Source organism: Centruroides sculpturatus, unplaced genomic scaffold, assembly GCF_000671375.1.
Source record: "Centruroides sculpturatus isolate CEXI.00-Female unplaced genomic scaffold, Cexi_2.0 scaffold304, whole genome shotgun sequence".
NCBI lineage: Eukaryota > Metazoa > Arthropoda > Arachnida > Scorpiones > Buthidae > Centruroides > Centruroides sculpturatus.
The window spans coordinates 528,027-547,218 of NW_019384662.1; the positions used below are offsets into that span (position 1 = coordinate 528,027).

Genomic DNA, 19,192 nt, shown 5'->3' on the forward strand with positions numbered 1-19,192 from the left:
TTTCTTTCTTTCTCAATGAACTTCACAAATATCCATATATTCACTGAGAATTTATGATTGGGAGCTTTTCTTGCTTTTAGAAGAGCTGTCACAGATTAGGCAAAAATAAATACAAAGCTTCTATACTTGTTATAAAACTATTGGGTCATTGCAAATGAAATGACCATTTAAAATTTAAACGTTCCAGCCTTACAGTTCAACTTTTTTCCATTGAACATGTTTGCAATTAGAAGAACATACATATAATATATGAAATTTAGTTATTTTGAAAAAGTTTAAGTATGCCTGGAAGGAAGGAATTGCTTTGGAGGTCCAGGTGGCATAACTGGTCAGCGCACCACACTATAAGTGGAGGTTACAAGTTTGAATCCTGCTCTGGGCAGATTCTTTTCTTCCAGACTATTCTAATTTTAAAATTAAATTATAGTTACTACTTTTGTTCAGAGATGGCACCTAACATCTACCTCTAGTTGTTCTAATCATGTATTTTCTAATTAATTTTTGTAGTATAATTTCTGCTTGATTGTTGGATGATTATTAATACATCTATATATAAAATATGTCAATTTAAAAATGTAATCTCATTTATACTGTGAGTTCCACATGTTGAAAAGTACTTTTTCTGACAGCATGAAAACAGGAAATTGAATAACTTTTTTCTCTGAGTATAAGCAGGAACATAATGCAGCCAAAGAAACCCAAAACATCAATAAAACTTTTGGTGAAGGTTCTATGAGTGAGCAGGTCACCGGGCATTGATTCAAAAAAATTTCATTCCAGGTATGCAAATCTCAAAAACCAGAACTGAAAATCATCATCAAATCAGACCACCACTTGACTGGGAAATTGTGGAAAGGTTGAACATACTGGACATTATTCAACCATTTCTCAACATCTAAAAATGTTAGGGAAAGTCAAGAAGCTTGACAAATGGATACCACATGAACTCAGACAAGAAGCATCATTTGAAGGTCTGCAGTTCTTTAATTATTTATCACAAAAATGAAAGCATTCAAATGAAATTCTTTCCCATCCACCTTATTCTCCAGATTTCACCAACAGACTATCACTTTTTTTACACATTTGGACAATTTTTTGGCAAGGAGTCTTCAAAGATGAGGATGCAATAAAAAGCAGGGCTTTGGAGCGACCATTTTTTTGAGTTGCTCCACTCCAGCTCCGCTCCGGTATCAAAGTACTTGCTCCAGCTCCGCTCCATGCTCCAGTTAAAATATTCTTATAGGAATTACACTAATTTTGTCTTTGGTATATAAGTACACATAAAAAAACTTGTTTATTTACAACTAATTTGTTATTAAAAAAATTAACATACAACCTCATTGATTTTAATAAATAAAATGGCAGACAGCAAATCGTCCTTCATTGACTGCCTATTTATCACTTAAAAGCAATCTTAATCCGGAAAATAGACTTGCTTGAGAAGTTGGCATGCTTGAAGCGACTCTGCATGCTTTTCTGATGCACTCCGGATAATGGTCAATGGCTTCGAATACATTCACCTTTAACCTCCCCACATCCTCTATTGCATTGCAGTCTTTCTCAACGTGTTTGTCTATTTCGTTGTCTTCTTTATTATGTATAGTGGAAATTCGACGACTGTTTTCTCTTCTATCCAATTCTTTTTCAAAATCATCTTCTTCCGAATCTATATTTATCATATCAGAGGTTGGCTGTGACAGCTCAACAATTGCTGGCTTTTCAGCCAAACCAATTAGTGTTTGCCTTTTGATTTGCCGTTGGATGTCTGAAAGACCTTCTCTTGCTTTTAGTTTTTCTGCCACACTTAATAAGATTCTATACATAGAATCAACCAACATACACTCCAGCAAGAAAATGTATGTTCTGAATAAGTTTTTCTTTCCGCTTTTTCATGGAAGATAGAATTCCTAATGCAACATATCGTCCAAATTCTTCCATACATTTTTCTAGTTTACATCATTCTTTCATAAACATCCCCAGAGTAAGATCGGCAGCTTGAAGGGCAATTGTCGAAATATTTGGTTTTTCTAAAACAGATCTGATATGTTTTACTTTGTCCCATTCTGCTTTGCTAAGTTCTAGGTCTTTTGTCCCAGCAGCCGCTACTTGGTCGCAGTAGTCTGAAAAAAAGAAGACGATCAAACATGGCATATGTAGAACCCCATCTTGTTACTATATCTAGGAATTGAGTTTTACCATACGTTTTTCAGCAAACACATTACGAATTGTTGGGGTTCATAATTTTACCACAACTCGTCGAATTTTCCCTAATATTTTTGTTATTCATTCGTTCTTTAATCCATCCCAAATAGCCAGTTGAAAAGTGTGAATCCCACACCTCATTAGATGAATTTTCATATTATCCTTAGTCCATGCTGGCAATATTAGGAAGGTTTTTTAATCCACTGTGGCAAAATGTCTACATTCATTTTTTCGATATCTTCAGTTTTTTCATCTTTATCCTGGAAAATATTTTCATGATAGCCAAGTTTATTTACAGCACACATCATCTTAGCTGCATTATCTACACAAATACTTAGTACTTGTTTTTCATCAATTTCAAATTTGTTCAAAGTTTCTTTAATTTGATTTTTCACATATAAAGTTATGTCTTCCTTCAGTATCAACAATATCCAATGTTTTTATTTCAGTTTTCTCGTTTTTTTAATTCCAAAATTGTACATTGATGGCAAGAAAATTTCTATTTTCACAGGTTGCAGCATCTAGCTTTAAATAGCATAATTGTCCTTTTAAAGTTTGTCTTAAATGTGTGCAGACTCTGCTGTGCTTATTACTAAATGACACTATCATGTCCTATTGAAAAACCAAGCTTCTGAGCCATTTCACCAGCAATCTTTTGGAATCTTTTGTTATTTAATGTGAATGTAGTGAGTGGTGTCATACTCATACAAACTATCTCAACAAGTCCCTCACAGAAAGTGTTGTTATTCATAGTGATTATAATCTTCGATGATGCTTCAATTTTTGGTTGATCAGTTCTGCATTTCTTATGACATGAAAGTGCAATGGTAAGATTGTCATGATTATGTTTTCTTCTTGCAGCGACTTCATCTTGTTGATCCTTCTTTTTAACTAACCCTTCGTAAATTTCAGGATGATTACGCTTCACATTCCGCCAAAGATTGAACTTTTTCATCGCACTAGTTCCACTTGCCTTGAGGTTACATTGTATAGATTTGCCATTTACAATGTGTTCCATCTTGCATGTAACTGATTTTTTCTTTCCATTATCGTATTCAAATATGAGTATCTCTTTAAGCTCTTCTTCTGTAAATCAACTGTCTATCATGGGTGATGGTTTTAAATTTTGGTTCGACGCCATGGCTTAAATAATCAAATATTTAAGTGTTATTAATTGAGAAATTACGTATATAAACATTCATGCATATAAAATAACCAAATAATAATAATATCTTACTTCTGCAAACAAATTATGAATTATGATATACGATTATAACAAACTGATAGCGAACAGAAATGAATGACAGTCACACTCAAAATCAAATGTAAGAAATGAATATTAGTGCTGCTCCTAGTGGTGAATTTCTGTGCTAATGACTAAAGCCACTTGTAAGCAGAGTTTAAAATCTGCTACTCATTAGCACCCCTCCCCATTAACTCCACATCTGCGATCGTTAAGAATTAAGAGAACTGGGGGGTCACAAAGGGGAAGGAATAGCTTGGTCAGGAGATAGTGGAGACTGGAGAGAAAGGTTTCCACCTTTCACATGGGACATATGTGGAATGGATGTAAAATTCATCTGTGCTAGTGACCACCTTTCTTTTTAGTTCAATTATTGTATTCTTAACATTTGTAATATTACAACTTATGCCACTTCCATTCTTACCATCTCAAATATTAAATAAATATATATATATTGGAGCAGTGGAGCACTACAAATTTCTGTGCTCCTGCTCCACTCCTGCTCAGAGTAAAAATCCGTTGCTCCACCTGCTCCAGCTCCAGTTCCACTCCAAAGCCCTGGTTATATTGTTTATGAAATATGATCAAAACAACTAGATTTAGTGTATTTTGCATAAAAAAATACACATTATTTTGGATTGGACATTATTATCTATGGATGTAGTCGTGTTGAGGCTTTGAGACAAGAAAAGGAGAGAGAACCTTAGTTTATATAGAATTCTTAGGAGACCGTAGAACTGAAATACCATGGATGAGATGAACAGAACTCTAGAAAAAATTGGATAAACATACTGAAGATTATGAAATAGAGAAAATGACTACAATCTCTACAGAGGAAGTCATAAGGAAAGAACTAAGGATCAAATGAAAAGAAACAAAAATCTTAGAATGGAAATAAAAGATGATGAATGTATAAAATGCATGGAAAAAATTTAGATTTGTAAACAGTCATAGGTAATTGAGAGGAAAGCAAAGCCAACAGTTCAGCATAGCGCAGAAATGAACTATAGAGAAAAGATTGTAAACTTAGAATACTTTTAGAAAATGTAAGAAACTTAATTAAATATAATTTTTAAAATCAAAGACATTGGAATCATTTGATAGGTGGTACACAAAAATTTGTGTATTCATGAAATAAGTTAGAATGGTTAAAATTCTGTTATAGCTAAGAAGAGTTTAAAAGTACAAGGGATGAGGTTTGTAATGTTTTAGTTGTGGGATGAGGTAAAGAATAAATAAATAAATACAAAAACAACAATAATAATTACAATTTTTGAAAGGGAAGAAAGCTGACAATAAAGTCTGCTTTAAATTTTGATTAATCACTTAATAAAGATTGTATTATGTTTGTTTAATACATAAATAAATTTGGTTTCTTGAATTTTTTGCCTTTTCCCTAGCCACTGCTACAATTTTCTGCACCAGCTTAAAGATATTTAGAGTTATTTTGCTAAATTCTAAAAAAAACACATGCACAAATTTTGCTAGCATTCATCATTTACTATATGTTAAAATACAAATTTCTTAATAATAAATCTACAGTATCATAACAAGTGGCCTTTGTTAAGTTCAGAGTACACCCATGCCGTTTCTACAGTTTCAGCAAAAAATTAGGTTTAATACAATACTTTACAAATGTATTTGACTATTTTATACTAGCCTACATTTTATGCAGTACAAATATTTTTTTTCTGTACTGTACAAAAGATGCAGTTGCCCTCTGAACCTCAGTTGCCTTTATATAATTGGCCTTTACTAGGACAGTTTTAATCAAAGAAATAGATAAGGGTAGGGATATACTTCTAATAAAGTATCTAATTGATTACATTTAAGCATCAAATTTTTCATTAAAACAGTCATTAAAGAAGTTTATGCATTTGCATTTTATATGCTTATAGTAAGCTGAATTTCATGATGAGAGATCATATATCTGGGAAATAGTATATAACATATAGTAAAAAAATTTGCACAAAATGTAGTTGCTTTAAAAAAATTATTCACATGTAATTATGCTTGTGTTGTATTCCATGTACTTTCCATATGACCAAACAATATGTATAGAAACATGGTTCAAATTATGATGTTTGGAAAAGTGGAGATAAAGAGCGAGATTATTGAGATACAATACATAAACATTTTGTATGAACATTCAACAGGGAGAAATAGATATTGTAAAACATTTTATTGCTATGAATTTCAGTCGGCAGACACGTTCAACATTACTAGCAGATTGAAGAATAAGAAAACGTTGATAGAAAACCTGTGATTGTAAATTCATATTATGCAATCCTAAAGAATGAAGGAAACAAAGCTGAACTTCAGCCTGTGTAGCAAAATTGCTTCAGAAATTAGAAAGTTTAAATGTGATAAGAATATATTAAAAAAGCATTTGGCAGACATGAGAATAGAGAGACGGAAAAACTAAATCAGATATGAGTGAAGCTCAAAAAGATTATGTAAAAGGAAAAAACAGCTGAAATAGTTCATGCAAAAAAATATTCTCTGCCAAAAATCAAGATAAAAAATTCAAACTGGATGGCAATGAATAAGCAAGGAAAAATTGCTATGAACATTCTACACGTCCTGCCACTAACAACATAAAATATGTCACAAAATTTAAGTATCCAAAGAACATTTTACTGCTGTTGGCGAGTTGAAAATGTCTAAATCATAGTTTTTCAAGTCCATATATTTCACTAACTGGATAGATATCTCTTTTTGTTTTTTGAGTCTGGGTGGCTACAAATTCCAAATGTTACAGAAAGTTGTCCACCAAAAGTTGCAGAATTCATTAAGGAAAAACACTGAGGTGAAAGTGTTATCTTCTGACCACATCTTGCCAGCTTTCATTAGGCTAAAGAAATTTTGGATGAACTGGAACATTTAAGTATTCCATTCAAGCATCAAAGCCTTCCTAATGTGACTCGGTTGCACCCTGTTGAAAGTTTCTGGACAAATGTACAGAGATGAGTCCGCGTCAATAATTAAGGACTAAATCACTCAAAGGCTTTAAGTGGTATGAGGAGTCAGAACTTAAGAAAATGCCTACATTGTGGTTTTTGGAAGTTGTGACGAAAGTGACCCGAACTGCCATAAAATTTCTAAAACAGAGCTGATCTTTTTACACTAATCTTTTGACATTAAAACATTGAATAATCCAAAGAAATTAAACTTATTTTATCAAATTGTCCTTTTTTTTGCAACAGTTTTTTTATCATATGTTACCTCAACTTGCTGATATAACCTGTAATAATACCTTTAGATTTTGATTCTTGTAATAATGCTTCTTCGCGTGACAAATGAGTTATCATTTAAGACAGTTTTTTTGGGGTGAGTATAACCAAAAATATTGAGTGCAGATGAATTTGGGATCCTAAAATCAGGCTCTTTTTTTGTAATTTTTATTTTTTTTAACTTCAACTAAACAGAAATGTGGGAAAGAAGATTCAAGGTATGCACATTGATTACTGACTCCAGAAAAACATTCAAATATTTAATATGGAATTTAATAATAATCAGTTTCAGTTATTATGTTACTATTATCCCCTTACATGTTTTTAGTCTGAATTAGTTTTCATTTAGAAAATTCAGTTTGTCAAAAGATGATGATGATCATTTATTGTGCAGAGAATATCACATTGTATGAAGGTTGATTGATAAAAGAGGTCTGTTTTTATAAAATTATTGTGTAAATAAGCAAAACGTGATTACTTTTAGTAAGTAGTAAGAATTATTTATTTTAATCCTGCATATTCAATGTTGCATTTTTTATAAACATTCGATCCCCTTCCCTCTTTCATTTATGAAAAATGCTTTTTTTTCCATTGATCTGCTCCCTGAAAAGTAGTCTGAATTTTCTTTACAGCACTACTTTGTATAGAATGGGGGAAGACAAATTCATGTTTAAATTTGGCCATTAGGCAATGGTACAATGTAACAAGTTGAGACTTTGCACCTATGAACTAGACACTCGCGGATACTAAATGATGGTGCTTCCGTCCTCCATTTTGCAGACTGCTGCAATTGACTCTGATGTCTCATTTGTGTGAATAGCTGTCCCTGCTAGCTCTGTTCTGCTTTGTAATAAGTAATGGTTAAAATATAAAATGAATTTGATTCTTACTTCATATTTTATTCATCAGATGTAACATTTATTAAGCAATAAAAAGCATTGAATTAATATAATTAAACACAACTTAAATCAGGTCAAATTAGTAATCCATTTGTAAGTATTTTAAGTAAATATAGATTTTAGAAATTTTTTATGTTTGTTTTTTTGGAATTATTAGTTACTGTGCTGCTGCTTATTATGTCCTGACTATGATGCTGAGTATTAATCCTCATTTTTGTTTCCTTCCTCATTCTATAACTTAATGTATATGTAGCAATGCTGTAAGCTTTTTATATTAAATGTGCTTTATTTAAGGCTTTTTCAGTTATATCTTATAACTGAAGAAGGCAAAGTAACTTTAATTTAAAAAGTTTATTGCATTGTTCTGTGTCATTAAATTACATTTGTTCATACCATCAGGATTCTACATACTTATTCTTCATTCTAAAATATAATCTAGAGCAGTGGTTCCCAACATTTTCACTATGAAGAATACCTTTTATATAAATCAATAGCCCTGTGACACAAGATTTTGGAAGTATTACTCTACTGATCAACCAGTTTTATTAACTAAACAACTTTCATCTCAATCAAAAAACATATATAAAAGAAAAGAAAATTTTATAAAAATTTTTACATATTTAATTAATGAGATAGTTGATGCTGCTGATACAGTAATACCTCGACTTACGCTACCCCGACTTATGCGATTTTCAAATCTCGTCGATTCGTCTTTTGTTTGAGCGCCACGCAACTCTTGATTACTCATTCTCCCCGCACTATTGTTCAGCTTACATGTTCGGACGTGTCGCACGGAATCGACACATAGCTACAATTTATTTTGTGTTATTTATTTCTGTGTTTGTTATATCTACTGAGACCTGATAGACTCTGTGGTGCTTTCTTGTAACCGTGAACGAATCAAAGATGAGATAATATTAACGAGAACATTTATTAGCTTACATACATCCGACTTGGATTTTACACAAGTTGCGAAATTATACTCCGACTTGTGCGGTTATCGCTCGGTCCCACCTATCGCGTAAGTTCGGGGTATTACTGTACTATGTTTTGAATCTCAGATTTAATGGCAGACAGTTTTAAGTATAGGTTGGGCCTTATATAAATATGTAGTGGGGGAATGACAAAATATCTGTGCTCTGGAAGCCAGTTTTTGGTACTCTTGGTTACATAAAAAAAAAAGTTTAAGTGTACTGAATGAAGCTTGACTGCTGAGGAGGTGTCACACACACACACAAGTTCAACAAGAGTATTTTCCTCACTGTAGTTAAATGTTTTATATTTTCTTACATTACATGAAATGGATTTCTAATCCATTTGTTGTTAGCATAAAGTAGAAAATAATCCCTAACACTGTTCTTCAAATCTTGTAAATATTGAACAAAAAGGTTTGTGATTTCTTCAGAGATGTGGTCATCAGATGCTGCAAGAAAGTCAGTGTGTTTGTACTTTTGTGAATTCTCGAACCTGGTAGTCATTTTAAAAGTGTTGCACGTTTAAAGCATTCTGCAGTGCCCAGAAAAGACGAAAAACTGTTGATGTCGAGTCCGGTGAATATGGGGGATGAGAAAACAGATAAACCATGTCAAATTTTTTCTTAGGTAACATTTAGGACATTTCATCTCTGATAACAATTTTTGCCAAAAAAGGTTCATCTTTATGCCAAGAAAGCAAGATAGCATCTATCAACTTTGTGTCAACTTTATTTTGTTCACTGAGGTTGAGGAATCCAAACTTTTTCAGCTTGCTCATCTTCCCTAGATTTTGGAAGTGACAATTGATTTAGTATATGTCTCTTCAATCCGAATGATTAAAAACGGTAGACTTTCCTTCAGCTCTGAGGTTAAGTATTCCTTTATTGTAAATTACATATGCATTTCAGGCTTGAAAGCCTCATACTAAATCTAAGTATTTATCAGCTATTATACCAGATTTTGTGGTGACAATTGATGTTTGATAGGGATGTGTTTGGCTTCTCTGCTAACTCCCATTAATGCCACAGGTACTGCTCAGTCGAGATCTTTAAAACATTGTTATTGAAGTCTGAGGAACAGTCTGGTCTTTGTTCATCTTGGAAGGACAAATCACCAGAATGGAATTTTGAAACTGTTCTATCTGAAATTACTCCATTGCTGTAGACACCGAAAATTGTTCCTGTAGTATTACTGCCATGTTCATATTCCTACAATATAATATGGTATATATGCATTCTCAAATGTGCCGTTTTAAATAGCTTCAAAAATAAATTTTTATTGCACACCCGACACTTCAGCTTTAAAATTTAGGTTGAGACTAATAGCACTAATAAATAAAACTTTAGTTGAAGCTACATTTCATCTGGCAAGTGTTTGAATGACAGTTACTCTTATCCTCAATTGGAATTTATTTATGACTCAATCCAGTAATGACAAAGTTGCTCTAAGTTAGCAGTGTTGACTATACCATGCATCTCACATGGCTATAGTATTTTGTCAGTGAGTAATTTCTGGTATGTTTAACACAGGTACTAATATCATCTTTATCATGAGTAATTATACATTTTACCCTGCAATTTCTTGAAATTTTGAACTTGGCTCAGAACCCCCAGTACTATTTTCACAGACTCCCTGAGATTCTGCAGACACAGAATGGAAACTACTGATTTAGAATATTTTGAAAACATCAAATTTCTTATCTAATGACATTTGTTCAGTATCAACATTATCAAAGAATGTTTGGCATTGATTTGAATGTCAAAATTAGACTGAGTCTTCTTCTGTCTCATCTCCTCCTCTTGTACTTAAATAACTATGATCAAATGATCACTGATTTTTCTATGAAGATCCTAGAAATTCAATTAAAATTGGTATGTACTCACAATTGCTCAGACTGGAGTTAAAGTACAGGTAACCCCCGTATAACACGGTAGTTACGTTCCAAAAAATTGCCGTGTTATGCGAATCCGTGTTATACAAAACAAAGAACTAATACGAAAAGGAGGGTTAGAAATTAAAAAAACATGCTAGTATATTTTCATAATTAACTTGTAAGATAAATATCTTCATTAAAATTTTGAAGTGATACATATTAATATAAATTAAACAATGTTTTCTTCGTCATCACTAAAAACACTATTAATTAACCGAGAGCGTTTTCTTTTTGGCAAGTTATCCTTATCCTCTGAGCATTTTTCTGCATTATCTTTCAGATCCATGCTTTACCTTTTGCAAAATGTATGTAATTTTAAACTGCTTGCTTCTAGTTAAAAGGTCTTTATAAATTTCCTTATATGGTGCTAAGCACTTATGAAGAATAAAGCAAGTATGGAATAAGGGGAAAACATTCGGCAACATCAGAAGCAGAAGCGTCGCAATCTGGCAACATTGAAACAAGTTTCAAGAAGGACCACATGTATCGACAGAAGGCGAGAAGAGAAAATTTACATACTTAAGTACTAATAGTTCACGAAAATAATAATTTTTGTGAACTATTATTAGTTAAGTATGTAAAAATTTATTACATTTCCTGTTGTACGAGGGTTTTACCCAATTCTCGAACCGTGTCAGAGTGGATCCGTGCTATAAAAGTACTGTGTTATACGGGGGGATGGTACCAATTCTCAAACCGTGTTAGAGCGAATCCGTGCTATAGAAGTGCCGTGTTATACGGGGGTTACCTGTATAGTTCAAAACCTCTTAAAGAACCTTCTTAAATAAATCTCCAGTACATTGTCTTTAGAATAACTAACATTTTCAATTCAATGAAGATCCAGTCAAAGGTTTGAGAATGTTAGTCATTCTAAAGGTGATAATGTACTGAAGATTTAAGGTTCTTTAAGAGATTTTGAACTATAAAATTGGTATCTGTTATTGTGCTAAAATAAAATATATAGTAAGAACTTATAAATATTACTTCAAATTCTGCATGACTTGAAATAATTCTGTCCAATATATTTAGACAGAGAGCCTATTTTTGAGCTTTTTAGTGTATCTTATTTTAGAGTCTGTAGGCAAGGTTTAAAATTTTGATTTCCCTCCTTAAAATTTCTCCAACATTCAAGAAATTTCATCATCATAACATTAATATATTTCAGGAAACACATGGGGAAAAAGATGATTAAATTTAGATACTATAGCTCAATACAGAAAAAATTTTATGTTCCATCAATATTACATAATTGAAGGGTTGCACTCTAAAACTCTGGCGGTCCAGGAGAGTAAATTTTTCGAGAAAGCTATAAACTGCCACTGTAGGTTCCACATATGAAAGAAAAGCAGTAACTATAATGTTTATTAACTGGAATTACAAACAAAAATGTATGTCTACAAGATTACAAAAGTTTGTCCTAAAATTACCAGTTACTTAGTGTTTTCATTCATCGTTATTGGGAGTTTTAACATTTTCACACCTAGAAAGAAAATTGATCAGATTTGCATAATCTATTGCACAAACTCTGTTCTAGAAAAAGTTTATAAGCTAATGCCTGTGCTTGGGTCTGCTGAATTTAAAATAATAACTTACGTGATGCACATAATTTATCAATCTGTTGTTGACAGCTTTAAGAGAGAGTCTGATTTTGCTGACAAGCAAAAACCAGCTTCTCCTGATGAGTGCTTTTTACATTCCTTATGAAATTCTCCATCTCTTGTGTTATGCATATGCTTTTGCAAATGAAACTGTCTTTTTTTTTATTGGCTATTTTTTTTTCTTTCTCACGATAGGAACTTGTCCAAAACTCAGGTTGAAGCATGTCAAAAATGTGCTTGCAATTTCAATGAAAGCATTTTGTTACCTAGTTGTGTTTCAGCACTGCACTGGCACACATGCTGGATTGACAGTTTTTTACATACATTATGTTTTCCTATCATTGAGATCAACACCATAACCTCATTCTGAAATCCACCATTTTTCCCAAAAAGGACAATTTGTGGGAATTTATTTCTTGCTATCATGTGGATTTGATATTTTGTTCTGTGATATTTTGATATATGCACTGTACTTTAATGAGAGATGACGATTATATTACATAAAATAAGATTCACTTAATTTTCACCATTAGCATAAAACTATAGCTTTTTGAATCAAAATCAATTCTTGAAATTTACAATTGATATACAATGTTATAAAATTTTACCAATATTAAAAGAAAGTTTATTTTAATATTGGTAAGATTTTATAAAATTGTATATCAATTGTAAATTTCAAGAATTGATCTGACTCAAGGTTCTCGAGTGTGAAACTTGGGTAACTTTTATTTAGAATATTAAACTTTATTTTAATATCCTAAATAAAAGTTATCCAAGTTTCACACTCGAGAACTTTGAGTCCAGTAATAACACATTACTGGACTCTTAAGGTTCTTGAGTGTGAAGTATACGTTCTAGTAATCCTGTAAGAAGTTGTTTTAATGTTATCCAAGTTGGAATTGGAGCCTGACAGCTATCTTGTTTCTTTGCTAATTTACAGAATAAATTTTAGCCATCTAAAATTGGCTGGTTAACTTAGATGGCAGTTTATCTCAAAGATGGCAATTTTGTAAATTAAAGTGCATTTAATCTCAAGATTAAAATGTGTGCAATTGTAATTCGGCTTTTGATGTTGCTGAAGATGACTTCCTGTATAGTTCTAAAAAATATATAAGGGATGATCAATAAGCAACCAGCCAATGACAATAAAGTGTAATAAGTGCATGTTGTTGTTTATGTGATTGCCCTGCCTGTTGAGTCATTTGTCCCACTTTCCCATGAGCCTCGTGATTTCCGTTCAAAAACTGTTGTGGGATGGCCACAGAACAGAGTATGGACTATGCCTTTTACCCTGAGTGAATTGAAATTGCCTTTCAGTGTTTTCTTTGAAGAGTCAACTTCAAAGATGTTAAATAAATAAATATTATATATATATATTACCATAGAGGATCCCTGTTTTTCCTGTTATCAGGTGATTCAAAAATTTAACTTTTAATGCATTTAGTAGTGAAGTGTACTTGTCAACTGGACCAATAAACTTTAGTTTGATATCAAATATGATATCATATATATTACATGGTATTCAAATCAGTGTCATTGCAAATTATTCAATTATTAAACATTTATTAGTTTTTATCAGATGTGTTTCTTGTGATTTATTGAATTGTATTGAAAACATTTGTCATAGCATATTTATATAAAATTATATTTGCTGGTATTTTTTTTTTGTTATTTACTAGTACATAACCAGCTGTCGAGGTATAATTTATCATTTTATAAAACCATAACAGGTTCTTTGTGATAGTTTGTTGTTTGTGAACTTTGCAAAAATTTTGATCATAATAGTTGCATCGTTTTTTTACCGGAACTCTTATAACATCTCAAATGCACTTTTTCTTTCTGCTTGCTCTTACTGGTTGTAAAAACCCTCTTTAAACAAATTTATTGTATGAAAAAGTTTTATTTTGTACAATGAAAGAATTTTGTTTGATGCCACTTATGTTGTAATATTTCTATAAATATATCTTGTCAGCTTAATTATGGTAATTATCTTGGTATAAAATACCGACGACAATAAGTCTTGGCTTGCTTTTGAAATATTTCTTAAGCCAGGTTCTTATCTGATTACAGTATAGCTAAGTCTCTGGCAGTATTATTTGATTAATGACAAATATTGGATTTGGTTTAAATGTAATTATTAATTTCATGTTTTAAAAATCAGAAAAATATTTTAAAATTTTATTGTTGTTTTCTATGTAAAATACAATTGTTAACAGCAGTGATTTTTTTTTATTTGCCAACTGTTTGTATATTTGACATAATTTAATTTGGCAATAAATATTGGTGTAGTTTATTTGATATTTACACTTAAATGTGTGTTAGTTGATAAATCTGCTATAAAAATTGCAGAATTTGATGGGCAAATAATCATCATCTCACATAAAGATTAATCATTAGAAATTTAATTGATATTAACATAAGATGAAGATTTAAACTTCTGTCATTTTTAAACCAAATTATCTAATTTAATTAATAATTAGCTTAATTCTAGCCTGAAAATAATCTGGCTTTTAAATATGTTTGACTGTAAAAATCAGGCTCTGATTTATAACAGATTTGGACAAGTATAAAAATGGGGAAAAAGTATATCCTAGATTTTAAAAAATACATCAATTATTTGAGAAAATTTGGAGTTGTTGTTTTTACATATATATTTAAAATTTATTTCTAGATCAAAAGAATGACGCAGAAGAGAGTGAAAAAGAAAAAGAAATAATTGGTATGTATGATGATTTTCATTGTCCTTTTTATTGAAGTAATGTGTCAATTTTTAGTTAAGATTTATTTAATACTTAATGTTTAGTGTATTTTTTTTCGTAACGTTTGACTTTTATATAAATATAAGAAATTGCATTTTAGTTTTAAAAAGGTCGTTGCTCAGAAAGAATAATTTGTAAATTGCCTGCCAGGCATTCAATAGGTTTTCTGCATCTCGGATAACCGAGATGCAGAAGTTCACGACACTTCAGTCACCAAGATGCTCAGAAAGAGTAGATTAATAAGTAAATATCTGATTGGTATGCAAATTCAACTTAGCAATTTATTCAAACATTAAAAAATTGAGTATGGAAATGTATTTTCTGTGATTGGCAATGCTGTTCAAATGAGAACTAGATATTTTAGAAATAAAAAATGAAATTATTCAGGATAAAGGATAATGAACTTTTATACATCATTATAAAAGTTCTCTTAAAATATAGTACCAAATTGCAGTATTATTGAAATAATATACCATAACTGTTGGTTGTTACTAGAAATTGACATCAAAAAGCACTTCAAGACATTTGACAAAGATCTTGCCGTTGAAGAGAGATTATGGATCAGAAATGATTCGTAATTAATCAGATTGTAATTTTCAAAATAAGTGTTGCTGAACGGAGTGACAATATTGTATTTTGTCAATTATAAAATTGAATTTTAAGATTATTTAAAAATGTTTCTCTCCTTTAAAAAAACTAAACTTTATAAATTTTAAATAAGTTAGAAAAACAATACATATACCATGAAATAGATAATGTTTGGTGGCTCCATTTCCACCTGCTTTTTTTTATACACAATAAATATTTGTTTTAAAGCTGCATCAAGGTGTCATTAAAAAGTCATTTTAAATATTAAAAAGGACTTCAAAGTAAACACTTGTTACCAGTAAATTAATGTTTTCGTCCATGTTGCTCAACACACCTGTTATTGGTGCATAATCTACTACTAGGAATACTTTGGTGTCTGCCAATTGTTGTTTTAGACAGCAAATGTAAGATGTTATCAATTGTAAGACTACAGTATAACTCTGTTTTGGACAAGTATAAAAATGAGGAAAAAGTGTATCCTGGATTTAAAAAAAATACATCAATTATTTAACGAAAATCTACTAGTGCCTAAACTGCCATCATCAGATACTTTTGTAAGCACTGTATTTATGTAATGCACTTTTTAATTATAATTGTGTAAAATTAATTGTTACTGAAGCACTTTGTTAACCACAAATTAGTGCTCAGATTGTGGTACTGCCAGTGTTTTTTTTAACATTTCAAATAAGGTGTTACTTTAGCAGTAATGACAAATTACATATGACTGGATTTTATGGTTTCTCTAATACTAGCTAATCTAATTTCTTGTTTTGTCTTCTGTTGGGTGTCTGAGTATAAACTAATCACAATAATCATAAAATTTGCTAATAATTTGGTTACAGAATAATTGAAAATTGGATAAAAGTTTGTTGTGCAAATTTTGTCATCGCAGATATCATGCTGCCACCTTTAAGGAAATTTAAACATTAAATAATTTAGAAATACAGAAACAGACTGATTAAATATAAAACAAACACCTTTCTCTATTCCAGCACACTTTTAATGCGTTGAAAAACGTTTTCGATCGTTTTAATCGATCATCCTCAGTTGTTCGTTTGAGTTCGAATTTTGAACTGAGGATGATCGATTAAAACGATCGAAAACGTTTTTCAACGCATTAAAAGTGTGCTGGAATAGAGAAAGGTGTTTGTTTTATATTTATATAATACTTCCAGTAAGAATTTAGTTATTTAACAGACTGATTAGGAAGAGATTTGAATACTTTATATATTTTCCAATTTGTTCTGCTTTTGGATCACTGACACTGCCATTAATCTGTGTTACTTAAATGCTATCATGTGCATATAATAATATATGGCATTTTTGATTTGTCATCAGAAAAGCTATTATTTTAATACTTACTATGGAAGAGACTATAATCCCAATTTAAAAAATAAGTTGTTGGCTAACTTCTTAGTCATGGTGTTGCTTGTGATTTTGCATACTGTAGTCACATCTTATTGTGTTAAAGAATTAAATTAGTGTCCTTAGTATTTAATATTTTTAGTGTTACTTATAGTTAAGGTAAGTTTTTTGTCAAAGGATCTAGTAAAGTACAAAGAAATTTTAATACTAGATTTATAAACTGTTATATAATGAAATACTAGAGATGTTAAAGTAACTAAATTTTACACTGCTGCTCAAAATTAAAGGATATATTTGCATTGTAAGCAAGGAAATATGATGAAATTTTGTGTATACGAAATCTTAGCAATTTGGAAGATGAATGAACATGTGCAAAATTGAAAATGCAAATATGGATGGGTTGAAAGGCATGCTGGTCTCACTTCTGATACCAGGCTTAAATTGTTATGATGCAATAAAATTCAGTTTAGCAACATGTGAAATCATATATCATTCATGTCCTAATGAGTATTGTATGGACAATTTTCAATGGTGGAGGGTGATTGTAGAATAGAAGCTGGTCAGCCACTTCCACATGACCTGATTCAAAGCCATGGCTAGTGACAGTGCCTTATCCAAACACAGCAACCAACCATGTATATCGTGGTTATCACATGTATGACGTTTTTTTATATTTTCAATTAGTTTGTTTTTATACTTGATTGGAATAGTGGCTTGTGATGGCCAGAGAAAACATGCCATCTATCTATATTATATAAATGAAAAATAATACTGGAGTCTAAGTATAGCTTCAAACCTTCTTTGTAGTACCTTCTAAGCAAAAGAAAAAAAAATTAAAGAAATAACAGTTTGAAATGCGTGGGTTTAATATCTTGTGCCCTGCTTTATAACAATTACATCACACAGTGAATTTAACCTGAAGACGTATTTGATTAATGGAACATTTTTCAAAAATGCAATGTTTATGTTCAACCTGAAGAATCCAAGATCCAGCTGAAGAATTGAGAATGTTAGTTGTTGTCAAAATAATAAGCTACTGGAGAATTGTTTAGAAGGTATTATAAAGAAGGTTTGGAGTAAAATAGTTTACCAGGTAAAATCGAGTGCTATATTTATCAGTTGATAAATGTAGAAAGAAGCTTGATGAGAACATTTTCTACTCTATTTAATAATATAAGACGGATGATTGTATAATTTTAATTTTGTACGACTGTATCAACATTTGATGACTTATTAAATCATTTGCAGACTATTTTAAATTCTAAAATTGTCAAAATTTTAAAATGAAAAATTTATTCCATCTATTTACTGTTAAACTTCAAGATTTATATCTCAAAAAACAGGTTTTTCTTGAAATAAATGTATTAGTAATTCAACATCCATTTCGTAATGCTCCATTTTAATAAATGGATACCAGATGCATGGATAAAACTATTAAACACTAATTGATTGGTTGGAAGTTTGCACCTCCCCAATGGGCTAGCCACATGAGAGGAACCCCTTGGGCAGATTGCCCATATGTTGTTTGTTGCCATATTCATCAGTCCTTACAAGGCTTAGACACAGTAAAAGATCTTGATGTCTGAAAGAGTATAGACAGATAATCTTGACTGTGTATGGCATAGGGGCTATGGTAATACAAAACTCAAAGTGTACAGCATTTTGCTGTGACCACATTGTGTGAAAGGCTCCATAGAAACAAATAGTCAAGAGCAATTTATGGTGTCGTGACTGTGGTTTTAAACTGGATTGCTCCCTTGATAGCAGGTTTAGACACCATTTTATTTGAGTAGAAGTCGCAATATTCATTTGTTGGTTGCAAAGTTTATGTTATAATTGATATTATTCATTTAATAAACCTTGTAAATGAGATAAATTAAGAAAATTATTCATCTCGACAATTATGAAGAGAGAGAGGGGGGGAGTAATACGATATCAGAATAATCCTTTAGAAATGTATTTCGAAGATAAATTTCAAATTTGGTATAGATTTTCTAAATCTGGATTTGTTCATATTTTAAATCATATTGACGACAAAATTAAGCGTCGAAGAGGATTGCCATTAAATACTGAGCAACAGTTGTTGATGACATTATGATTTTATACCACCGGAAGCTTCCAGAGGGTAGCCGGTGATCTTATCGGAGTTCACGTCTCTACTGTATTCGGGTGTCTATCAAACTACCATTAAATAAATTTTAAAAGTTTTTTGTACAGTGATAGAGACATTTATAATAAGAATGAGACCTTGCTGTGAGCAGACAAGGAAACGATGAAGAAAATTCGTTCTGTATCATTTCCCATGCGGACTTTTTCATCCCCAGAATATAATTGTTGTAACCTTTCTCCTCAACTGCAGGATAATTTTTTATAACTTCTGCGAGGACACGTTTTTTCT

The 19,192-nt window shown here is 31.3% G+C and overlaps 1 protein-coding gene across 1 annotated transcript in view; it reads left to right on the top strand.

Annotated features, from left to right (window-relative positions):
* LOC111626596 (chromodomain-helicase-DNA-binding protein Mi-2 homolog) overlaps positions 1-19,192 on the top strand; it is a 176,066-nt gene that overhangs the window by 108,794 nt on the left and 48,080 nt on the right. Inside the window, exon 29 of the mRNA XM_023370031.1 lies at positions 14,754-14,801. Within this exon, the coding sequence (XP_023225799.1) occupies positions 14,754-14,801 (48 nt within the window). The remainder of the gene's footprint in view (positions 1-14,753; positions 14,802-19,192) is intronic.